Raw genomic sequence first — 26504 nt, 5'->3', positions numbered from 1 at the left:
TAGCGTCACAAGTCAGTGCTGCTATGTGGGGCCCTGTTATAGTGAACATCGGCGTGGGAAACATGGAAAGATAGCCAGTCTTCGTCTCTGCCTTGGAAGACCCTTGCCTGCTGGGGATTGACTTCCTCACGCATGTGGGAGCAAGTTTGGACTTCCAAGAAGGGAAGTTAAAGGCACGTGGCCAGGAAGTTCCTTTGATCCTCGAAGGTGATGCTCAGTGTGAGAGGAGCGGGCAGTAGGGCGGTGTTCCTTGCCAGGTGAGCGAGGAAACAGCTGCGATGGATGTGCCACTATCTGCAGTACCTGGACATGGCCAGGATGATGATGACAGCAACACTGAGAGCCACCAGAGCAGCGAGGATAACGCCGAGGAAGCTACAGTAGAGCACGCTGGTAACATCACCATGTCCAGGAAAAACAGGAGAAAATCGTGGTGGCACGAAGATTATGTTATGTAATATTTTTCGTATGTTCCTGTTTCTATTTTCTTTTGTGCTTATATTTTGTTTTGTTGTTGTGTGATAGCCGGGTTAGCTATCACACAAACGGCTCGCCTGTTTAACCGCGTTCATACCCTGAAATATCGTTCGTCCCCTGGGTTGATATATTGACAAATTTTTTGGTCGTCGAATTGTTCGTTCTTAGAGACGTTCGTCAAGCGAGGTTTTACTGTATGTCTTTTAGCCTACTGTTGTCTAGAAGTTAGTGTCTTGGGCTATCTCTATCAAATCAGGAAGCAAAATTGTCTTGGATTTGAGGATGTGTATCCAAGAAAATAATTTTCTCGTAACATGTTTATCACACTTACATACAGATATCACCTGACATACCAATTTCACTTTTATGATACTCATTTTTTACCACCCTAGTTCTGCTATTCTATCACTTTTAAGATATCATGAGTATGCAATCATTTTATTTGCAAGCAAGTACAGGCAAACCCCGCTTAACAAAGGGGTTACGTTCCTAAAAAACACTTCGTTAAGCGAACCGATTATAACAAATTTAACCCCTGACTTGAACTTCCATTGAGAGTAAGCAAAGCGAGTACAGTGAAAGGTTTAATGAAAGTAAAAATTATGAAGTTTAACATTTAGGCAGTTTAATTTAAGTCATTATAATGTACACTAATATATGTCTGTACGTAACTTTATAATGTTGATGATCTTAAATTTATGAAGGGAGGGAGAGTGAAATAGGAAAGACACTAACTGGCAACCTGTGAAATGTAAACAAAGGGTGCATCATTGTACCACATACAAAACTTATGTACCACATTTCCACAAGGCTTTCCATTTTATCTATTGTAGAGTCATGAATTCAGGTGGTTCTTTTAGCTTGCAAGGAAGATACAGTCTCACCAGCCTTCTTAATAGAGTCTGCTGACTTGAAAATAGTAGAGACAGTAGATGGAGTCAAGATGGTGGCCAGCAATGCTATAGTTTTCTCGTCTCTCTCATGTCTGTGAACAATATCCAGCTTCACTTCGAGAGTAAGAGACTTCCTGGTCTTCTTAGGAACACTAGGCCACATTGCAGGGCGTTTTGGTGGTAAGTTGAGTGAGTGAAGACAAGCTGCTGCTGACGCTGTTATGGGAGTGAGTGGTGCATGTGTTGTCCACGAGAGGCTTGATCTTGATCTTGATTCTACAGGTGTTCCAGGATTTCTCCTGAGGCAGGCCTTAGTATTGGCGGCTCCTGGTATATTCAAAAGCTTGTCGCCTTGCGTGATACAGCGGGGCTTTCAAACTTGGAAAAAATTACCTGGATAAAACTTCGTTAGAGCGAGTTTGGTGTTCGTTAAATGAGCAGATGGTAGTAAAATGAAACCTTCGTTGTAACAAAATTTCGTTGTGTGAACCTTTGTTAAGCGGGTTTTGCCTGTACATGGATCTCGCAGAATCTCGTGATTCTAAAGACATGCCATACTAGCAAAGCATCTTGGAAATAATACTGCTGTTCAACCCACACAAATAAAAAAACCCAGGAAATAAGAATTACAAATGTGGAACACTAAAAAAATTATTTCCAATGTTTTTTTTTTTTTATGTTATGACCTATAGCGCCTGTAGGTATACTTGAAGAGTATGAGAAGCGTTTCACTGGCATGGCAAATTTTGGAAATCATGAGATTCCACAAGATGTTTGTAAAGGCCTCTGCCACAATTTGTGGCTTGCAATCCACCACCTCACCCATACAGGTAACAGGCTCGAGGCTCAGCCTGAGCTACCAGGCACCACCTACTGCGCCCTGCCTCTATGGGAGCCCCCCCACAGCGTACTTCACCATCACTCCTCTGCCTGCCAGCAAGTCCCTCTACACCATCACAGAGCTATGGCAACACACCCTCATAGCCATGGTGCAGGCCACTGAGCCAGGGTGTGAGGTGTACTACACAAACGGCACGGTAAAACCAGACACCAGCAGAAAGGGCACTGCTGCCATCACTGGCGGCACAGAGCTGCGCACCAGGACTCCTGACCACTGCTCCATGGAATTGGTGGCCACTGAGTTGCCCCTGGAGCGCACCCAGCACCATCAGGAGAGTACCATGGTGCTGCACACAGACTCCAGGGTGGGGTTGCAGGTCCTCCAGTAACCGCAGCCCAGCAACAACGCGGGCCTCATCACCGCCATCCTGGGCAGCCTGCAGAGTCTCACCATGCAGGGGCGGCAGATGAGGCTCAACTGGATATTGAGCCACATGGGCATACAAGGCAACAAGGCTGCCGATGTGGTTGCTAGGCAGGCCGCTGAGGGGCCCCAGGTGACCAGATTCGTTCGTCCCCCTCAGCCTGAGGCAAGTGAAGCTGCAGGCCAGACGCACCACCAGCCAACATGCCCACAGGCAGCTTGAGGAGAGGAAGAAGGCTGGTATGCAGCTGCCACAGACTACCAGCCGCTTGATGCCTCCCAGCAGTGGCCACGGGGAGACGGTGTGCTGTTCCAGTGAGTGAGACTAGGCTACCGCACCAGGGAGGAGCTGTATGAAGCCAGGGGCAAGAGTGTGACCACTGCGGGAGGCATAGCCGCCAGCTACTCCTGCACTACCTCCTGCCCTGTCTGGCAACTGCCACCCTCAGACCAGCACAGCCAGCACCCAATCAGCCTGAGAATGATGGCCTGCTCACCACCGTGAGGCCAGAGCTGCCCTCCTCACCCACCACACACCCATGGACGTGATGCTGTGGGTGGTTCGGGCTGCCCCTCCGTCCCGTTGATCACACCTCGATGCAGGTGGCCACAAACAGCTGCCAGTTACAGTACAGAGAACGGTATGCCACCAGCGGGATGATACCCGCTTTGTGTATCAATGTACATTTGTATGTAGAACATAATTATGTATATATTGTATATTTTACACAATAAACCTTAAACATTATTATGAAAAATAACTTATCACCGTCATTATTTTCATAAAGGAGAGAGAGAGAGAGAGAGAGAGAGAGAGAGAGAGAGAGAGAGAGAGAGAGAGAGAGAGAGAGAGAGAGAGAGAGAGAGAGAGAGAGTGTCTTTGCCCATCCTCACCCAGCCCAGATACGGTGCCAGGAGCTGTTTTCTATTGGCTGAAATGAAGAGGTTAAGAGGCAAGACATTCATCCAATTCCTTAGGCTTTTTTTCAGGAACTGGCATCTCAGTGGGCCTTTTTGCTTAATTGTTTTTTGTTGCCCTTGGTCAGTTTTCCTTCTTACATATAAAAATAAAATAAAATAATAATAATAATAATAATAATAATAATAATAATAATAATAATAAAATCAATAAAAAAAAAAAAAAAAAAAAAAAAAAGGAACGGTGATGACAACTTGAACACTACTCTTGACAAAGGAATAAATCAACAGACTTACCTTAATGTCAGTATCAAACAAATCCCTCACAGTGGTGCCAACAGCTGCCTGCACCTTCACTGTACATAGCAGATCATGGACATGGGTCGTTACACGCACATAAAGAACATCTCCACGCTGCACTGTCTGTGGTGGCAACAATATCCATATGAAGATAAACAGTAAAATGCTTTGGGGGAAAATACATGTTCTAGCTTCATCTGGAAAAAAAAAACAACAACATGCAAGTAAGGCAGGGAAAACATCAAAAGAAAGCTATATGAGGTAAAAGATCAAGGTATATGAAAGTGGAATTTGAAAAGCTGTGGAAAGAAGGATTCTATGGATATGACAAGATGGCAAAAGTAGAGAAAAGGAGTACAATCTAATTTCTTGTACTTCCAAAGGTATAGAAGAGTGATGACAATGACTGAATAAGTTCAAAGTCATGGTGGATATGTGAAAAAAAAAAGCTAAATATATGTGAATGTGTGTACAGAGCATACTGCTTCATATTCATGTATGCACTAGTGAATGAAAACAAAAGATTAAGAAGGATCAAGATGATGAGACTTAGGAATTGTGTGGATCATAACAAACTTGGAAGGCAAATAATTTATGAAGTGAAACATATGACAGTAAGACTATCTAATATTAAATTTCATTACACATAGTTAGGTATTCAGAGTCTACTGATTTCATGTGATTGCTCTTAAAACTCTAAGTTATGATTAATGATGATGGTAGTGAAAGACATAATTCTCTTTAAAATGAGGGAAAATTTGAAAATCCGTATGACAAGAAAATACAAAAAAATATATGTGCAGCATACTAATACACAAACACTATATAATATGAAAAAATACAATACCATAATATACCTTAAAGAACATATCTCTTTTCAGGTGACTCATAACTCTCATGAAGTATTCCAGAGGAGGAAGATTGTTTGATCTATCTGTAGGAAAATTATAAAAATTATTCTCACATCTTGAATTTCTTAAAAATATAATTTAATCTAATCCAACCAAAGCCTATGCTTACATGCAATATCAACTAAAAGCAAGCCACCACCTTGTTATGTTTATCATATTAAACTGTTATTTTAAGTTCATGTTTCATGGGGAAAAGAATATTTCATCTAAACTCTAAAGGTTACTTGTAGCTCAAGAAGCTTACCTCTGATTCCATAATCATCATCACCACCATTAATAGATTCAGTTTCTCGAGGTACAAACAATCTTGGGCACTTATCACTGATGAAATTAATTAGTTCATTTCTTGTCACACTTGGTTGCTTACTGAAAGAGACAAAAACATATAACACACAATTGCTCTTATTATCTAAATCACAATTTGTGATCTGAGAAGCCTTCATCTTTTACATTTAAACAATCAGGTTTCCTTGTACAGCAAGAAAACATAAAATGAATTAAAAAGATTAAAAATTTATACTATTTTTCCGTCATTTTGTAGAAACACCATAATACATACTATTTTCAACACACTAATGAGTCCTCAACTACAATGAATTTATTTTGTATAGAAAAATCAGATATAGTCCCTATGGGAATTCTCTTGTCCATTACTCTACAGATCATTTACAATACATCCATTTCTTCAAACAAGATGGAAAGTTATGAATGTTTTGTTTCTAAGAATAGTAGCAAACATTTTTAGGTATAAACCACAACAATGGGGAGTTTTCAGAACTACTAGTGGTTGTCACCAGGTGGCAGCAAAATGTATGTCCCATGCACTCTCACAGGGGTAATATAGAACATACATGCAGTGTCATTCTATAAACACAGATATTTTTCTACATAATTCCTTCTAAGTAGTAACAGGCAAAATCAAACCCTATTCATGAACAAATGTATGTAAGTTGATTTTCTTGTAAATTGGCATTGAGACTTATTTGGTGATTTCCACACTTCCAAGAGAGTACACCCTTCATTGGAAGTGTATTAATCCAGTTGACAGTAAACAGGAAAACAACATGTATGTGTCATTTAAAAGTCCAAACCACACAAATCAACTTACTAGTGTATGGAGACAACAATTGTAACTAGGAATAGGCAACTCGAGTATCCTGGCGAGTGTTGCTGTTTAAGCTTACCTGCTGTAATGTCCATGCCACTATACCATGAGGAGGAGGAAAGTTCTCTCCTCACTCTACAGCTGTCCGGTGAAATGCTTATTCTTTACTCAATGGTTTTACTGCTTCTTGATGAAAGCAATGCTATAAAATCCCCAAGAAAATAACTATACCCATATATCACAATGTTACTGAGTAAGCGGGGTCATGTTATATAGGAAGTCAAAGTTTTTACCTCTTTCATTGTCCAAAATCAATAGATTTTAGACTTGTAGCATGCCGTATTCAAGACATTGATAGCAGTACTACAAGATAATAACAAAAAATATGTTTTGATTAACTTCTCCCAAAATTATCCATAGAGGATATTTAAAAGTAGATACAGATTGTCAATAGTACCATAATACTCAATGTTCTATGTATATGTATGCACCTGGGATTTAATACAATAATAATTTAGCTTATGTCAGCAGGGGACATACAACAGCAGTGACATCTGGTGGATTAGTTCTGAAAACTCCCCATTGACAACACTGCTTTCTGATATTGTCAAGCTAATACAGTGACCTGATTTGCTCATAAGGGGAGATGCTCATATCCTGAGGTGCCACTGCACTATTGCTCAATGCATCAAAAACTCAATTCCTCTATCTATCAACTTGACACAACTATCTCCTTATCTTCAATTATATGAACTCTTTCATGAGGGAGGATTCAAAACACTTGTCCTCCAGTTTTGACTGACACCTTTGAATCTGTATAGGATTGACAATTCAATGGACCTTTTTATTGCAATTCTTGCTACCCTTGGCTAGTGCCTCTCCTACATAAAAGAAAAAATGCTCAAACTGCAAACTAGATGAGGTTTAGGGTCTCTTGATAACAAAAATGACAGTAGGATTCAGAATTAAGTAAAGTATAAAACCATGTAATATGTAAAATGCTATATGTAAGTATGGTATATTCATTGAAAAGAAAAGTAAGCACAAGATAATCAATTTCATACAAACCTTATTTCAGGAATTCTTGCTTTATATACTTTGTAGTCAACTTCCTTCAGATTCAAGGTTTCAAAATCTTTGGGATGTGAAGAAGTAAGCTGCTTCAGAAGTTGATGGCCATGAAAATTCACACACTGTGTCACAAGTGTACAGGATAAGGGGTCTATTCCTGCCATCTTTGCCACTTCCTTCAAATTAAAGAATGACCAAATTAATAAAGCCACTGATGAAACCATATAATGGTACATTATTCAAATTGGCTATCTCAAAATATACTTAAAAATACAAAAATATCCATTGCTGCTGTTAATAACAACCTAACTATCTCTAAGTTTGCATTCTTCCCTGGTAACAGTCCCTTCCCTCCATACCTCTCTCTTCCTTCATAGAACATGGGAAGTTGTTGCTCTGTGTGTGTGTGTGTGTGTATTTACCTAGTTGTATTGTACAGGGTTCAAGCGGAACTTATAGTGTCCTGTTTCCATGTCTCCATTTATCTAATTTTTCCTTAAAGTTACGCACATTATGTGCTGTAACAACTTCATTATCCAATGGTTTCCACTTTTCCACCATTCTGAATGAAAAACTACATTTTCCAATATCCTTCACACACTGCCTCATCCTGATCTTCTTTTCATGTCCTCTTGTCTTTCCATCTTCTGTCACCAGTACCAGGTCTTCCTTGTCTATATTTTCAGTGCCATTGACCATCTTGTACATTGTTATTAGGTTCCCACATTCTCTTTTATCTTGTTGGTAGTCACATTTTCTTCAGTCATTCTTCATATTTTAGGTCCTTTAATTCCAGCACCATCTTTGTAGCAATCTTCTGTATCCTTTCCAATTTTCTTATATCATTTTTTAGAACTCGAAGAACACACAACTGCTGCATATTCCAGCCTTGGACGTATCATGCTTGTGATGATTTTTTCCATCATGTCCATGTATTGAAATGCTACTCTTATATTAGTCAACATTTTATATGATAATTAAAATATCTTGCTAATGGGTTTTTTGGGGCTCAGATTTTCCTGTATGATCACGCCCAGATCTTTTTCCTCTTTAGTCTTCATTATTTGTTCCTCTCCCATCAAATAGTTCCACACCAATCTTTTTTTACTCTTTCTTCCATTATGTGACATTTCTTAGCATTAAACTCCAATTTTCCCTTCCTACTGCACTCATAGATCTTGCTTATATCTTCCTGCAACAATAGACAGTCCTCTCTGATTTTGATAACTTTAAGCAGCTTTGCATCATCATTTATATAACTGTTTATCCCAACGTGAATGTCATTTACATAAATCTGAAATATAATGGGGACTAACACTGACTCTTGTGGCACTCCACTTGTTACTTTACCCCAAGATGAGTATGCATCTCTGATCACAGTTCTCATCTCCCTATCCTTCAAATAATCTCTTGTCCATTCTGGCAAAGTTCCTCGCAGTCCTCTTATGTTCTTTAGTTTCCAAAGTAGTTTTCCATGAGGGACTTTATCAAAAGCCTTTTAAATATACAGGTATACTGTGTCCATCCATCTGTCTCTGTTTTCCAGTCCTGCAATAACTCTCGAGTAGAAGCTTAATAAGTTTGAAACACATGACCAACCTGTCCTGAACCCAAATTGTCAGTTCAATATGACTTGTTCCTCTTCTAGATATTTAACCCATTTTCTTTGATAATTATTTCACACAATTTCCCCAAAAAACTTGTAAATGACACTGGTCTGTAGTTTAGCGGTTCAGTTGCCTTTCCTCCTCTGAATATCAGTATTATATTGGCTCTTTTCCATTCTATTGGAACTTTCCCTTCATTTATTAAACTTGTAATTATTTTCCAAACTGGATCCAGTAGTTGTTCTTTACATTCTTTTAACACCCAGCCTGATACACCATCAGGCCCCATTGCTTTTCTGATATCCAACTTATCCAACAATCTTCCAATATCCTCTTTGTGCACTGTGATCTCCTGTAATTCTTGGCAATGCAATGTCCTATTAGGTTCCGTGAAATCTTTTTTCTGCAGTGAATACCGTTTTGAAGTTCTCATTCATAATTTCACACATTTCTTTCTCTGTTTGGTATGTTCTCCCTCCTTTAATAATTTTTTCTCTATTGTTTCTTTGTTCTTCATATTGCCATCTATAAACTTGTAGAAAAGCTTGGGTTCGTCATTGCTTTTATTCACCACATCTTTCTCAAAGTTTCTTTCTTCCTCTTTCCTTACTCTAATATATTCATTTCTTGCATCCTTGTACTGCAGTCTGTTATATTAATTTCTCTGTTTTATTAACTTCTTCCAAGCTTTATCTTTTGCATTTTTAGCTTGTATGCATTGTACCAAGCATGAATTTTTTTCTGAACACTTTAAACAGGTACAAATTTCTTTACTCTTTCATTATATTTCTGTAAGAATATTTCATATTTCCATTGTACAGTAATACCTCGAGATACGAATATCCCAACACATGATTTTTTTTATATACAACATAAAATTCCATATAATTTATGCCTCAAAATACAAAGATATCTTTAAGAAATTATTTTTCAAGTATAAAATTTTTTTTTGCACACTTACCTGTTTCACATGACTAGGAAGAGAGGTGGACTCTCTCTTTCCCTGACGTAGAATATATAAGAACCCCCTAAAACTTCCTCATTGGGAGGAAGAGGAGATAGGGTTCATAGAAAATGGGAAGCCCTCACAACCCCCTTTCCTCCACCCACCCCCACTACCTGCTCAGAAACCGCTCCATTGCTTTCTGTGTACGGAACATGCAGAGGGGAGGAGGGTGGGTATGTGTCATGTGAAACAGGTAAGTTAGCAAAAATATTTTTTATACTTGAAAAATTATTTGTTGCACACCCCTGTTTCACATGACTAGGATGATTCCCACATTAAAAGGTGGTGGGTGCATGTATAACCGAGATCCCCCAAAAAATAACAATTGCCTCAGTACTTACATCCAGACTTGGAGCAAAGGAAGAGGAGCAAGGCAAGTCTAAGGCAGTGTGCTCTCCCCCACAAAGCTCTGGTGAAGCATAGCGAGGCATAGCATGCCGCCTTAAGATAGTGCTCAGGTCACAATGCCACCTGCTGCGACTATCAGGCCAAGAGAAAAGGTGTCCCGATCTGAATGCTCGACGTCATGAAGATAATGTTTTACAAAGACGGAAGGTGTCCTCCAGGAAGCTGCGTTGAGAACAGCCTCCACTGATTTATTCCTCCATAAATAAAGGGAGGTGGCAATCCCTCGAATATCATGTGCTCTCACTCTCAGAGGCATCAGTAGGTTCTCGGGCAGTGAGCGGTGGGCCTGCAGAATAGTTTCTCTCAGGAGATAGGCCAAAGCATTCTTTGAAAGTGGTTTGGATTTGTCTGTAGGAGAGACAAAGAGGTTTCTAGGTTTTCTTGTCACGTTCCCCATCCTGTCCTTAAAAATAAGCAGAGCCTGAACTGGGCACAGAAGGCATTCTTCATCATCAGGGCACATGGCCACTGCCAAATTTTGATCCTGAATTCCCTAGGAAGAGGATTGCTGGAAGTTTCTGTCTTTGCAACAAATTCTGGAAGATAAGACAGGATGATGTCTTTGCCTTGCTGAGTAAGCTTGTATGACAAGACTTGTAACTCACCGACCCTCTTAGCCGAAGCTAGCGAGACAAGGAAAAGAGTCTTCTTCGTAAGATCTCTGAACGAAGAGGCTCTGAGAAGTTCGAAGGGAGACAGCAACGGTGCCTTTAGCACTACATCCAGGTTCCATGGTGGTGGTCTTACTACCCTTTTTGGAACTTGTGTTTCAAAGGATTTAATAAGGCTTTTCAAAACTGGCTCCTCTGTCAGGTTGAAGCCCTTTAGGGAGGAAACACTATTCAGCATGGCTTTATAGCCTTTAATAGCTGAGACAGAAAGGTGACAAGACTCGTGTAAGTACAGGAGAAAGTCTGCGAGCTTCTGGCTGGAGGGGCAGGAGACTGAACGGCCCGTGTTGTGACACCATTGCTAAAACCTCTTCTACTTATGTTGGTAATTCAAAGTAGTGGAAGGTCGTCTAGCCTTTGTCACTTCCTTTGCCACTCTCCTGGAATATCCTCTGTACCGGAGAAATTGCTCGATAGTCTCCACCCTACAAGCTGCAGCAAGTGGAGATCGTGGTGAAACCTGTGGAAGTGAGGTTGACGTAGCAGGTCCTTCCTGATGGAGAGCTTCCTTGGCGTGTCGATGTAGAGTTCCACTAGATCCGTAAACCATTCCCTCTGAGGCCAGAACAGGGCCACTAGTGTAAGCTTGACTCCCTCTGAGCTGCAGAGCTTGTTTAACACCTTCCTGATGACATGTAAAGGGGGAAACGCATACAGTTCCTTGTGTTCCCAAGGAAAGAGAAAGGCATCCGTTGCTATCGCCATCGGGTCCGGAAATGGTGAGACGAAATTGGATAGCCTGTAATTCATCCGTGTGGCGAACAGGTCCACCATCGGACAACCCCAGAGTCTCCACAGGTTGTTGCACACCTGCTGATGTAGCATCCATTCTGTGGAAATGACCTGGTTCCTCCTGCTGAGGCAGTCTGCTACCACATTGTTCTCCCCTCTCACGAACTGAGTAAGAAGGGTCACTGCATTGTCCTCCGCCCACTGCAAAGTCAGTTGGGCTTCATGGTTGAGCTTGGCTGACTGTGTCCCTCATGCTTTCTTGACGTACGACACAGCTGTGGTGTTGTCTGACAGGACTGCTACCGTTCATCCTTGCAATACATCCTCGAATGCCTGAAGCCCAAGACGTATCGCTCTCAGCTCCAGGAGAGCTATGTGCTCTTGTTCGGGAGGTGACCAAACGCCACATGCCTCGTCGTCCAGAATAGATCCTCCCCAGCCTTCTAACGAAGCATCCGTGAACAGAAGTAGTTCTGAGTTCCACACCTCCAATGACTGACCTTGAAGCAAGTTCGCAGGGTCTGACCACCACTATAGGTCGTCTAGAACCTCCCAAGACATAGGTACCTGATGGGAGCTGCTGTCCCTCCTGTCCCAGTGATTGGCAAGCTGAAACTGGAGGCTCCTCATCCTGCGTCGTCCTTCTGGAACTAAGTGGGATAGTGACGAGAGGTGGCCAAGAAGAACTAGCCATGCTTGTGTTGAGGGTTTTGGCTGAGTCTTGAAACCTCGTATAGACTCCAGCAAATTGAGAATTTGTCTTTGTGCTGGGAAAACCTTCAAAATCGTTGAATGGATGTCCATTCCTAAAAAGGTTATGACCTGTTTGGGTTCGAGATCTGACTTCTCCCAATTTATCCAGATATTGAGTGTCGCACAAATCTAGGAGCATTTCCCTTGACCTCATTGCTTCCTGACTGGTGGCGGAGAGAAGTAACCAGTCGTCTAAGTACTGGATCAAATGAATCTCTTGTTGATGTAAATCCGCTGAAACCAGAGCCATCACTCTCGTGAAGACCTGAGGTGCCGTCGACAGTCCGAAGCAGAGAGTTCTGAACTGAAAAACTTGCCCCCGCCAGGTGAATCGAAGGTACTTCCTGCTCCCCTGATGAATGAGAATCTGAAGGTAGGCATCCCGCAGGTCGACTGACAGCATCCAGTCCTCCTTTCAGATGGCCGACATCACCGATGCACTTGTCTCCATCCAGAATCTGGTTTTGCGGATGTACTGGTTGAGGGTGGAGAGATCGATAATGGGGCGAAACCCGCCTGTAAGTTTGGGCACCACGAAGACTCTGCTGTAGAACCCTAGGCCAGCGGTTGCCTGTTCTATTGCCCCTTTTTGTATAAGGGATTGTATCTCCTGTTCTAAAGCCTTGCCTTTCACCGAGTTGGGAGAATAACTTCCAAATTGTATTGGGAACCTTGAAAGCAGAGGTTGACTGACAAAGGGGATGTGGTAACCGTCTCTGAGGACATCCACTACCCATGGTTTGGCTCCCTTCTCTTGCCACTATTCCCAACTCTGTGAAAGGCATGCCGCTACCTGAGAGGTCAAGGGAAGAGGTTCCTACTTTCAAAAACCTTTCTTGCCTTGGGCCGAAGAATTACAGTCCTTGTGTGAGAAGACAAAACAGGACGTTCTGGCTCTTAAAAGGATAGGCCTGCCTTCGTGGTTGCCTGTATCCAGACGTAGAGGGTTTAGTCGCCGGAGGTCTGACCAGGGGTGACTCAACCTGCTGAGGCCTCTTCTTGAGTGTTGCAGCAGCAACTTCGTGAAAGGATTTGGTAGAGAAGGCATCAGCATTCTTCCTAGCCTGGGTAACCTTGTCCTCCTCAAACAGGAAAGCCAAGTCTACTGGTGACTGCATAAGGATACGTTTATCCGAAATGGAGAATGAATAGGGGAGATTCCTCAACACAGCTTGTCTCCTGAAGGTCAATAGGTTAGCCAAAACTGTAGTGGTCTCTTTCGAAGCAGTCTGCAAAGCCTGTTGCATGCTAGAGACTGCTTGTGCCATCAAGGTATCCTTATTAGGTACAGAATCTCCCAGTTTAACCAGTCTTGAGACTGCCCCAAACATCCAGAACTGGAAGTTCTGCACTTCTCTTATGCCATGTACTGCTTCCTCTAAGTGGAGTAAGTCGGTGGCAGACATGTTAGGGCGGATATCTGACAAATTTCTGGGCAAGAAGTGAGCGAGGGAAGGGTTAACCACAGCACCCTTTCCCTTTGAGTCACCATCACTGACCACATACCACTTTCTCTTTGGCCTGCGTGTATAAGGCTGTGTTGCCATCGCACAAGCGATCAGCAACCCACTGATCCACGAGGTGGGCTGAATTCGTCAAGGGGCGCGACTAGTGAAAGGGTATGAAGGTGTCTCTCTCTTGCAGTAACACAAAGTCTTCCCGTCCCGGTCCAGGTGCACCGTCGTGTCGTGTCTCACGAACACCTTTGGCCTCACCAAACTGGTCATAGATAAAGTTTGCCAGCTTTAAGTCTGAAGGCTCACTCACCGTGTGTTGTTCCTTCTCTTCAGATGTTTGGTATAAGTCTTCATGGGTGGTGTGCAGAGGATCGCAAGTCTGATGCAAGGGTTCTGGATCATCATCCAAGCGACTGGCAGGAGGGTGCGGGTGCACAGACTCACCTACGTTGGGATGCCACGGAGCCACTGAACCCTGGGCAGCCCAGTTTCCTTCCTCCAAGGCTGGAAGGGTAGAATGGGTGGGCACTGATCATATGTTATGGCAGGAACCCATATGACAGTCGGCCGAAGCTTGCCCGTCTATCGAACAGTGAGGAGCATGGGTAACTTGGACCGCCGCCACCTCAGCTGATCTCTCCCGTGCTGGTGGTGTGGCTGAACCCTGTCCGCTGTCGCAATGGTGCGGGTGAGGTTGCGTGGTAACATGGACCAGACTCGCAACGACACCTCTGTCAGCTCGTGAGCGCTTAATTCGTCCTGTAAGATCCTTAACCACTATCTTGGTTTTCTTGGCAGGAGAAGATGTGATATCGTCTCCCAGACGGCTGTCATTCGCACAAAACTTACCACCAAGTGAGATGTCAGTTGTAACCTGTACAAGAACACTGTCATGGTAGCTACCTGAACCCTGAAACCCTAAGCATTCAGCACTAGGGGAATGGGGAAGTCCTGTATAACCCACTGGCGACCGTCCCTAACCGACTTGTCTCACCAGCGTGAGCTCTCTGTCGCCGGGGGTGGATGGTGCGCCAGACGTGACCGCAGTCACCAGTGGGGGAGCTGCAACAGAAAGATAGTTAGGAAGTGCCTCCTCTTTAACATCCTCTCTGAGGGTGGTAGGCTTGTTAACACCAGCCATACCAAGAAAGTTAGTGAACTGAGACATCATATTCAGCATATGAGACATCTGTGTATGGTAATCCTGGGCAGGAGGCCCTACCTGAGAGGCTGACGGCCCTGGGTCCATGCTGGAAGGTGACGAAACCACAGAATCATCTAGAACTTAACCTCCTACCTCGGAATCCACAAACCCGGGGGAAGAGCATGACAAGTGTAATGCAGAAGAATGCTTCTTGCTGTAAGACTTGTGTTTAGCTTCCAGTTGACGTTGGTGTTTGCAAGCCTTTAGCAGCGTCTCGTTGTCCCACGTCTGACACTCCTCACACCTGTTGTCAAGAGCACAAACATGGCCCCTACACTTCACACATAGATTGTGGGGGTCCAGAGAAGCACAACTTATCTGCCTGTTGCAATCCTTGCCCTTGCAAGTCCTGCGTGTACGCTGGGGGGCTGAAGGATCCACAGCCGGCCCATGACTGCCCAAAGTAGACATGCTGCACCAAAAGCTGGTTAGGAGCACCAGGGTCAGAGGTCCAGTCCTCACGGACGCAGAAAAAACAATGGAGCGGTTGCTGAGCAGGTAGTGGGGCTGGGTGGAGGAAGGGGGGTGTGAGGGCTTCCCATTTTCTATGAACCCTACCTCCTCTTCCTCCACTATGAGGAAGTTTTAGGGGACTCTTATATATTCTGCATCAGGGAAAGAGAGAGTCCACCTCTCTTCCTAGTCATGTGAAAAAGGGGTGTGCAACAAACAAATAGCCATCGGTAGGTGGTGCAGTGATCGCTGGGCTACCCGTGTCCACCCAAACATTCAGTCCGCGTTGTGTATCGTTGTTCATCCTTTGTGCATGTATGTGTCTGTGCTCCTTGGCAGTGTGTATTTTTTCTTAAGATTTGTGAACTCAAGACCCTGTGATCATGGGTCCCAAAAGTAAAATTAAGGAGGCTGAAAAGAAGAAACTTAAGAAGAGTCTTGAAATGGATATGAAACACGAGATAATTGCAAAATATGAACGTAGTGTGCGTATGTGACTTGGCCCTGTGCGCTAACGCTAGTAGTGACTATAAAGTTAAACCATTGTTGGTGTATCATTCTGAGAACCCCAGGGCCTTTAAAGCACATAAGGTGTTAAAAGAGAAACTCCAGGTTATGTGGCGTGCCAATAGTAAGGCATTTCCTCCTCCATACTACTACATATAAAAAGATCTGTCACAGCGTCAGTAAGTACGAATGCATGTTTAACCCCTAAAATGCTGGGAATTTGGGAGTTTTCGCTCGCGCTAACTCAGCAGGTTTGGTGAGAAACACACAAAAGAGCCTGCAATCACATACTGATTACACTTAGAAATTCAATACACGAGTGAGTACAAATGGTGTTCTGCCCACAAGCAAATCTTCCTCTTTGCAGTGCAAAAAACCAGAAGTCTCTAGATGTTATAGTTACCAAAATATCACAGGTTGAATGAGGTGGTATCATCGGTACATGTGGCCTTGCGTTCGATTGGGTTCAGCGGCCTTGGCTAGAGTGATAGAAGACGGGCCCCTTGTATTCTCTCTCTCTCTCTCTCTCTCTCTCTCTCTCTCTCTCTCTCTCTCTCTCTCTCTCCTGTCGCATGTTCTGATACCACTCTCATTCAAAAGTTGTCTCCCCGCAACATGGCAAGAGAGTGGCGGAATCAGACACCGTGAAATCACTCACTCCCACCATCTATCATGGGAGTTGGTGACAGTGACGTATAGCATATGTTTACTCCTGATGAGTGTTACCACCTCACAAGCAAAGAAAATGGGAAGAAAATAGCCAAAATATAGCCCAAAAATGCCTAAAGATCTATCGATGTGCCCTGAGTCTTGCATGATGAACGCCTATCAACGTGTCCCAAATTTTGCAGGTTAAGATGTTATTTTGGGCAATATAGTACATTTATATCATGTATACAATAAACATTGTATTTATCTTATATTAAATTCATATTTGGTTTGTATTTAAAGCATGTTAATTTTTTGAGGTGTAAATTCATATCACTAGAACGGATTAATTTTAATTCCATTAATTTCTAAGGGAAAAATGTATTCGCTATACAATTTTTTTATATACAACGAACATCACGGAACGAATTAAATTTGTATGTCGAGGTACCACTGTACAGGTAACTCTTAATTTACACGTGTTTAATTTACGCGTTCTTGTTAATACGTGATCAAAAAAATATTATAATTAATTCAATTTGCGCAATCAGTTTGCTTATACTCAATTTGGCCCAACCGCATTTTCAAACTGCACGCCAGAGAGTGGACAGCGAGTGCTTGTGAGGGGTGAAGACACTGGCGTCCTGTGTTTACTTTTTTACTAGTGTTTACTTTTATACTGTGGGGTATTATTGATAAGTGGATTTTTGATAAAGTGGAAAAGCTCAGAAGAAGATGGTGACTGACTGTGGTGTGAGTGGTGAAGGCAGTGATGCAGTGAGTGTTGTGTTTATATATTCTTTGTTTTGTTGTTTTCTCTTATTATTTTTACCTTTTCCCTTTACTTTAAATACACTTCTAGTATTTAGAATGGTAAATAATAAAAACATGTTAATTTAGCCACATAAATAGAGCATTTTGTACAATTTTTTTTGGACCACATCCCACATCCCCCCTATTATCTATTGTTTCTTATGAGAATTATAAGTTTGTTTTATGCAAATTTTTATATACATGATGCCTCTTGGAACGCATCTTTCACATAAATCAAGAGTTACCTGTATTGTCTTTCCATACATAATGTTTCAATCAGGGACTAAAAGAGGAGATACAAGAAATTAAAAAAACAAAATGACTTACTAAAAGCCACATACCAAGTCTACGAAACCTCCTTAAGGACCTTACAGGCTAAAGTGCAGGATGGGATTGTGGACAGGGTAGAAGGTGGACTGTGTGAAAACAACCTGAAGGAACTATGAAATGCATGGAAACAGAAACAGGAACAGGAAAAAGTTAAATTTTCAGAGGTTGTAAAGAAACAAATTCAGGAAAACACAAGTCACTGTAATTCAAGTAATTAAAGAGAAAGAAGATCTTGTGCGAGATACAGTAGATAAGACGAAAAGCTTTGTGATTTTGGGGATGAAGAAAAAGAAAAATCCAAACAAATTCAAGAGAGAACGTGAAGAGAGAATAATTCAAAACTATTATCAAACAAGTTCAAGACGACATGCAAGATCTGGAGCAGGAGGTGGAGGAAGTGATCAGGCTAGGAAGATAAAGTGATAGGGGTAGGAGACCAATGAAAGTGAGAATGAGATCCTAAGTGGCAGTAGAGGGAATTGTGGCTGGGAAAGGGAAACTTGCCGATGATACTGAACACAAAGATATATGGATAAAAAGATATATGAACTTAGAGGAGAGGGAAAAGGAGAAAGTGCTAAGAAGTGAAGCTAAGGAAAGAAAAAAATGAGGAAAGGACAGAGATGGAGAAGAAAAATGTTTACTAGAGGGTTCTGGATATGAGACTAAAGAAGTGGTGCCTACGGAAGAAAGAAGAGGTCGTGGAGGAGGCAAGAAATTAAGATTGGCTTATACTAATATAGATGGGTTGTTATCAAGCATGTTGGAGGTTAGGGATTATTTGAAAGAGAAAAAGCCAGATGTAATATGCATCGTTGAAACAAAACTAAGAGAACAGATCCATGTTAACTTTAAAGGGGAGAGATATAATAAGTGTGGAGGATGTGCAATATGGTGAGGGTAACAATCAAAACAGAGGAATTGAAGAAGAGAAAAATTATAGTTACATAATGTGCCACCTAAGACTAATACATGGGGAATTGAAGAACATAAAGATATGCAAGAGAAGTGATTAAGGTCCTAGATAACATGATAAGAAGAGATGGAAGAATACTTTTAGTTGGAGACTTTAACTGCAAAAAAGTAAACTGGAGAGAGATGGAAGTAATGGATAATGCTGGACAGTGGAGCAAGAGAATGCTACAGTTGACTATGGTTAATGCATTGGATCAGTGGGTGGAGTCAAGGTACAGGGGAGAAAAAGAACCATCGTTGCTTGACCTAGTATTCACAAAGAAACCAGAGCCCCCTCCAATTATGCAATACCTTAGTCCAATGGAAAGAAGTAATCATATGACATTAGAGATGCAAATATAGGAGGAGGATGGGATAAGTTACAGAGATGGGATGAGAGAGATTAACCAGTAAGAAGTCAGCATTGATTTACCTCCCCAATACTCGTCCAGGTCAGCAAAAATTCCATTTTCTTTTTTTTATTATTTCCGTGGTACAGTGGAACCATGCGTGCTTTGGGGTCCACGGGGTCTCCAAGCGCACGGGTTCGAATCCTGTCCATGGTCCAAGTGTAGGTTGGGCTTCCTCACTCGGGGCAATGGTTTCCTAGCGGGTTGGCTTTGAGATAGGAGGTACCCCAAAAAGTACCCCCTTTAGCCCATAAATTCCCGTGAAAAGCTCACATGGTACAAATAAAAAAAATAAATAAAAACTTAAATGGGCATAGAAAAGTAAAAATAAGAGTTAAAGTTCAAAATCACCATTTTTAAATGTCCCGCTGGAGCTTTAGATTTAGCTCACTCAGTGATGCTGCCAGACGTTTGACTTCTGAGTGTGGCTTTTTTTTTATCGTTTTATCGATATTTTACTCCTACAAGACATGTGTATAATGGTTACATATTCATAAATTAACCATGTTTTATGAAATGAAAAATACAACAAATATTTGTAAATACTGTAAATACAGTGGAGACTCAATACTTGAACATCTAAATAGTTGAAGTTTTCAATACTCGAATGCATAAGTTTGACTTATTACTAAAAAAATACCTATTAGTCGAACGTCCGTCCATGTGGTTGTAAACCAAAAAGGCCTCATTCTTTTCCACTGCCCCACGCGCCCCACCGGTCCACCGCAGCCAGTTGATCCTTCGCTGTCATAAGAATAACATTGTCCTGCGCTTTCATCCTTCCCGCCGCCCCACGTGCCCCACCGGTCCACCGTAGCCAGTTGATCCTTTGCTGTCGTATGAATAACATTTTCCTGCGCTTTGTCTCTGGAGTTTTTTTTTCTTTTTGCATTTAGAAGCTTACAGTGGCATCGAAAAGGCTTGTTAGTGGTGAGAATAAGCCTATAAGAAAAAATGTAGTGACAACCATCGACAGGAAAAAGGAGATTATTGATAAATACGAGAAAAAAGGAAGAATAACCGATCTTGCAGCTGAGTACTGTATGGCTAAATCTACAATAGCCACAATACTGAAGAAGACAAAGCTCATTAAAAGAGCTGATGTGGCGATTGGTGTGAAAAGATTGTGATCAGATGAGCCCAATGGAGATGACAGGGTGACAGCATAAGCAGAAGGATTAGAGGTGAGGAAGAGATCAAGAATGTTGGGCATGTCTCCAAGACAGTCAGGAATAAGAGTAGGGTGTTGCACCAGTTGCTCTAGGTCACGGAGGATAGCAAAGTTGAAGGTTAGTTCACCAGGATGGTCAGTGAAGGAAGAAGAAAGCCAAAGCTGGTGGTGAACATTGCAAACAGGTAGAGGGACAGAATGTGCTCCACTTTGGAAGTCAAATAGTCAAATAATTTACTATAGTCAGAGGAGTTAGGGGAGAGACAGACAGCACAGATTAATTTAGTTATAGAATGACTATTGAGTCAAAGCCAGATGGTGGATAACTCAGAAGATTCGAGAGCGTGGGCACGAGAGCAAGTTAAGTCATTGCTCACATAGATGCAACATCCAGCTTTGGAACGAAAATGAGAATAGAGAAAGTAGAAGGGGAAAAGAGAAGGTGCTACTGTCAGTTGCCTCATACAGCTGTGTTTCGGTGAGGAAAAGAAGATGAGGTTTAGTAAAGGAGAGGTGGTGTTCCATAGATTGAAAATTAGATCTAAGACTGCGAATGTTGCAGAAGTTAATGTAGAAAAAGTTGACTGAGGTGTTAAGACATTTGGGCTTGTTATCAAGAGAGGAGTGTGACCTGGAGACATTTCTGGTCCCCTCCCCAGAAGGGGACTCCGAGGCTGGGTTTGGAGTCGCTGCTTTTTAATTTTGAATTTTAAGTGAAGGGTGTATGTAGTTTTGTGTGAAGAAGGAGAGTTGTCTTTAGAGGGCAGGCTGTGACTGCCCCCTTGAGTTGTGAGACACAAAGGGAAACATTCAACGAGATCACAACTAGCTTTAATGGAAGGTTCACAGCACCCCCTGAACTAGTGCTATTAGACCTCGCTGGGAGTAAATTGTCGTTTCAGTAGATGTCTTTTACATCTTCCTATTGGCAGTTTATGCCCAACATGTTTTTTGTGGTTTTATTTGGCAGCCAACCTTAGTGTGTCCTACACAGGCTCTCAATTATTTTTTCTTTTCTTTATGCAAGATAGGAGTCTGGCCAAGGACAACAAAAGGTTAAAAAAAAAAATTAATGCCAGCTCCCTTAAAGCTCTAAAAAGAATTAAATGAAAGTTTGGCACAAATGTCTTGATACCTCCCTCTTAAAAGATGTCAAGTTGTAGAAAGATGAAGATACAGAAGCAGGCAGGGAGTTCCACAGTTTAACAGATAAAGGTATGAATGATTGAGAGTACTGGTTAACTTTTGCATTACTGTAGAGAGTTGGACAGAATTAGGGTGAGAGAAGGAAGAAAGCTTCATGCAAAAAGGGCACAGCAGGAGAGGAAGTATGTAGTTAACAAGATCAGTAGAAAAGTTAGCATGAAAATAACAATAAAAGATAGCAAGAGATGCATTATTTCGGTGGCGAGAAAGAGGCTGAAGACAGTCAATCAGAGGAGGTGAGTTGATGAGACAAAAAGTTTTTTATTCCACCCTGTCTAATAAAACTGTGAGTAGAACGCCCCCACACATGTGAAGAGTACTCCATACAAGGACAGACACAGCCCTTGTACAGAGTTAGCAGTTGGAGAGAGAAGAGAAACTGGCAGAGATGCCTTAGAATGCCCAGGGGCCTCCCAAAAACTAAGTCAACAATGACAAAATTTGTTACCCAGTTTGCGAGCAAGGAGAGTTATGCATGTGTTTGGGTGTTGGTGAGCATGCGACCACTGTGACGTAGTACAGTGTAACGTTGGGGGTCCTTGGAAGGGTCTGGGGGGACGCAGCTCCCTTTGCTAGAAGGCATTTAGGTTAGGGTAAAGATCCAAGGGGGAGTCTGGGGGGCATAGCCCTCCAATTAGTTTAGTCTAGGGGAGGTCTGAGGGGATGCAGCCCTACTCCTTGCTAGAAGACATTTAGGTTAGGTTTAATTAGGTTAGGATAAAGACCCTAGGGGGATCTAGGGGAAGCAGCCCTACCCCCTGCTAGAAGACATTTATGTTAGGTTTAATTAGGTTATGATAAAGACCCTAGGAGGGTCTAGGAGATGCAGCCCTCTAGCTGGTCTATGGGAATGGCCTGAAGGGATGCAGCCCCCCTGCTAGATGTTTAGGTTAGGTTAGGGTAAAAACCCAAAGGGGGTCTAGGTCTGCCCCATAGCTAGTTTATGCTAAGGTGGTCTGTAGACTTTTTGGGGGCAAATTTTGCTAAATTTGTCTCCCCCCAAAAAAAGCCCCATTCCCCAAGTGCCCGCAAGCTTGCTGAGGGGGAAAGGGGGGTTATATAAAATTATTTATGGAGGAGCTAGTAGTAATATTTACCATAAAAAAAAGTCCACTGAGAATGCCATTCCCAATAAACCTAACCTAAAGAACAATGTAACTGAAAACCCTAGAGGGTTAGTAACATTTTTCAACACTTTATACTATCATATCATATGCATACAATGGGTTCAGTGAAGGTCTGAAGGAAACAGTTTAAGAAATAAGGAAGCAGAGTTGTAATGGACCATTGACTACTTCACTACATCTCTAACCATAAATACATAAGCCACATGAGAAGATCGTTGGTTGAGTGAAACTGAAAACTGTCCGAAAACACTGAAGTTAATTAGCAGTGGCATAGTGGATAAGGTGGTGGTATTACTCCAGAGTTTCACCACAATCAGCTACGTGTTTTTTACCCACTTCAAGAGATAGAGCTCCTCATTACGAGTAATTTGAACCCCATATATACTAGGTGCAGTTTAGGTTTAGTTAGGTTAGGTTAGATTAGATTAAATAAGGTTCTTTTGTGGATAAAACTAATTTTTTCTGGTAGATTTTGGCTTCTTTTAATTAATTTACCAGTTGTTTTTTTATGCAAATCATAATAAGTTTCGAGGCTGTAAAAAAAAATTGGTTGATTTGCGCCAAAAACAAGTGGTATTTTAATTAAAAGCATGCAGAAATCTACCAGAAAAAATTTGTTATCAAGAGAGGAGTGTGACCTGGAGACATTTCTGGTCCCCTCCCCAGAAGGGGACTCCGAGGCTGGGTTTGGAGTCGCTGCTTTTTAATTTTGAATTTTAAGTGAAGGGTGTATGTAGTTTTGTGTGAAGAAGGAGAGTTGTCTTTAGAGGGCAGGCTGTGACTGCCCCCTTGAGTTGTGAGACACAAAGGGAAACATTCAACGAGATCACAACTAGCTTTAATGGAAGGTTCACAGCAACCCCTGAACTAGTGCTATTAGACCTCGCTGGGAGTAAATTGTCGTTTCAGTAGATGTCTTTTACATCTTCCTATTGGCAGTTTATGCCCAACATGTTTTTTGTGGTTTTATTTGGCAGCCAACCTTAGTGTGTCCTACACAGGCTCTCAATTATTTTTTCTTTTCTTTATGCAAGATAGGAGTCTGGCCAAGGACAACAAAAGGTTAAAAAAAAAAATTAATGCCAGCTCCCTTAAAGCTCTAAAAGAATTAAATGAAAGTTTGGCACAAATGTCTTGATACCTCCCTCTTAAAAGATGTCAAGTTGTAGAAAGATGAAGATACAGAAGCAGGCAGGGAGTTCCACAGTTTAACAGATAAAGGTATGAATGATTGAGAGTACTGGTTAACTTTTGCATTACTGTAGAGAGTTGGACAGAATTAGGGTGAGAGAAGGAAGAAAGCTTCATGCAAAAAGGGCACAGCAGGAGAGGAAGTATGTAGTTAACAAGATCAGTAGAAAAGTTAGCATGAAAATAACAATAAAAGATAGCAAGAGATGCATTATTTCGGTGGCGAGAAAGAGGCTGAAGACAGTCAGTCAGAGGAGGTGAGTTGATGAGACAAAAAGTTTTTTATTCCACCCTGTCTAATAAAACTGTGTGAGTAGAACGCCCCCACACATGTGAAGAGTACTCCATACAAGGACAGACACAGCCCTTGTACAGAGTTAGCAGTTGGAGAGAGAAGAGAAACTGGCAGAGATGCCTTAGAATGCCCAGGGGCCTCCCAAAAACTAAGTCAACAATGACAAAATTTGTTACCCAGTTTGCGAGCAAGGAGAGTTATGCATGTGTTTGGGTGTTGGTGAGCATGCGACCACTGTGACGTAGTACAGTGTAACGTTGGGGGTCCTTGGAAGGGTCTGGGGGGACGCAGCTCCCCTTGCTAGAAGGCATTTAGGTTAGGGTAAAGATCCAAGGGGAAGTCTGGGGGGCATAGCCCTCCAATTAGTTTAGTCTAGGGAGGTCTGAGGGGATGCAGCCCTACTCCTTGCTAGAAGACATTTAGGTTAGGTTTAATTAGGTTAGGATAAAGACCCTAGGGGGATCTAGGGGAAGCAGCCCTACCCCCTGCTAGAAGACATTTAGGTTAGGTTTAATTAGGTTATGATAAAGACCCTAGGGGGGTCTAGGAGATGCAGCCCCTCTAGCTGGTCTATGGGAATGGCCTGAAGGGATGCAGCCCCCCTGCTAGATGTTTAGGTTAGGTTAGGGTAAAAACCCAAAGGTCTGCCCCATAGCTAGTTTATGCTAAGGTGGTCTGTAGACTTTTTGGGGGCAAATTTTGCTAAATTTGTCTCCCCCCCAAAAAAAGCCCCATTCCCCAAGTGCCCGCAAGCTTGCTGAGGGGGAAAGGGGGGTTATATAAAATTATTTATGGAGGAGCTAGTAGTAATATTTACCATAAAAAAAAGTCCACTGAGAATGCCATTCCCAATAAACCTAACCTAAAGAACAATGTAACTGAAAACCCTAGAGGGTTAGTAACATTTTTTCAACACTTTATACTATCATATCATATGCATACAATGGGTTCAGTGAAGGTCTGGAAGGAAACAGTTTAAGAAATAAGGAAGCAGAGTTGTAATGGACCATTGACTACTTCACTACATCTCTAACCATAAATACATAAGCCACATGAGAAGATCGTTGGTTGAGTGAAACTGAAAACTGTCCGAAAACACTGAAGTTAATTAGCAGTGGCATAGTGGATAAGGTGGTGGTATTACTCCAGAGTTTCACCACAATCAGCTACGTGTTTTTTACCCACTTCAAGAGATAGAGCTCCTCATTACGAGTAATTTGAACCCCATATATACTAGGTGCAGTTTAGGTTTAGTTAGGTTAGGTTAGATTAGATTAAATAAGGTTCTTTTGTGGATGAAACTAATTTTTTCTGGTAGATTTTGGCTTCTTTTAATTAATTTACCAGTTGTTTTTTTATGCAAATCATAATAAGTTTCGAGGCTGTAAAAAAAAATTGGTTGATTTGCGCCAAAAACAAGTGGTATTTTAATTAAAAGCATGCAGAAATCTACCAGAAAAAATTTGTCTCGTCCAGAAAGGACAAGGTGGTGAAACTCTGGAGGTTTACCTGGTGGTAAGCGTAGGAAGGGGAAGACATTCACGCGTACGTTCGAATCCCACCACATATCACCTTGATACTTTGGCATTTGTTGAGTGGTTTAAAGTTCATCATGATACCCAGATTCTAGGTTGTTACACCAAAGATGCACTTGGGTGGTGATATGGGCCTTAATATGGGTACCACTATAAATAAAATTGCCTGCGCCATTGCTTCCAATACTCTTCAAGTTAAATACAGGATTTATAGGCCAGGACGAGAAAAAAAAAAAAAAAAAAAAAATATATATATATATATATATATATATATATATATATATATATATATATATATATCACCTGCTACTCCATGTTAGTTAAATTAGCAGCTTATCTTACTTTACTTAAATGAACATCAAAGGTTATGTTTAGTGCGGCAAGTCATTAGACAATCAATTACTGAAAGTTCCATTCTATTCATGAAATTTTTTAGTTGGAGTATGCAGTGTAAGTCGTAAGGGAAATAATGCCCCTCTTTAAGGTAACAAATCAAGGTAAGCAAACAGAAAAGTTTCAGTGAAGGCCTCACCTGGGCTCCTCGCCAACATTAGTGCCTCATTCTTCCAATCTTCTAAGCGGATGACATATGGATGCGACTCATTCTAAGTAATTATGCAGTCCTATGTGGTTGGTCATATAATCACTGCAAAATGTTGTCCACTGTACAATTTATAAAAGGCCAAATTTTACTGCCTATTTTGTACGCCTCAGCCCTCAGCTTGTAAACTCAGGCGACAGAGCCTCAGAGATGGATTTTGTTGGCTCGGCGCTCCGCACACTTCGGCGCTCATTACTTGGACCTTGATTACCTATTGAGTAAAACAGTATTAGATTGAGGAAAAAATTTATTCCTATAGGATATTTACTGCAGTTATAAGAACTTAATCGACAAATTGTTTGATGGATAAAATCTACCAGTACCATCACAATACTAATCAAGCCATTACTTATACAACTATTATTTACACTACGTAGCGTAATGTATAATATTATTTTTTATATTTAAACTTTTACATTTACAGCATTTATCCGTGATGATCTTGATCTTGATACTACAGGTGACGCAGAATTTAGGAAGCGCGGC

At 41.7% G+C, this 26504-nt stretch overlaps 1 protein-coding gene across 9 annotated transcripts in view; it reads right to left on the bottom strand.

The window, feature by feature from the left end:
• Nucleotides 1-26183, bottom strand: part of LOC123516512 (tetratricopeptide repeat protein 14-like) — a 102939-nt gene extending 76756 nt beyond the window's left edge. For 4 of the 9 annotated variants that reach the window (XM_045275920.1, XM_045275923.1, XM_045275921.1 and 1 more), the window contains exons 1-6: nt 25950-26183; nt 14568-14635; nt 6937-7115; nt 5008-5129; nt 4710-4786; nt 3850-3975 (exon numbers count right to left, since the gene is read on the bottom strand). In XM_045275920.1, the coding sequence (XP_045131855.1) occupies nt 3850-3975; nt 4710-4786; nt 5008-5129; nt 6937-7115; nt 14568-14635; nt 25950-25968 (591 nt within the window). In that variant the 5' untranslated portion in view covers nt 25969-26183. Of the gene's footprint in view, nt 1-3849; nt 3976-4709; nt 4787-5007; nt 5130-6936; nt 7116-14476; nt 14636-18915; nt 19026-19532; nt 19725-25949 lie in introns of those variants that run through there. The other 5 variants (XM_045275925.1, XM_045275924.1, XM_045275922.1 and 2 more) reach the window with 5 other exon arrangements.
• Between the last annotated feature and the right edge of the window lie 321 nt (nt 26184-26504).

This window comes from Portunus trituberculatus, chromosome 41 (genome assembly GCF_017591435.1).
Source record: "Portunus trituberculatus isolate SZX2019 chromosome 41, ASM1759143v1, whole genome shotgun sequence".
Classification (NCBI taxonomy): Eukaryota; Metazoa; Arthropoda; class Malacostraca; order Decapoda; family Portunidae; genus Portunus; species Portunus trituberculatus.
The sequence above is the reverse complement of the archived record's forward strand: the minus strand, read 5'-3'. Positions and strand labels throughout refer to the sequence as shown.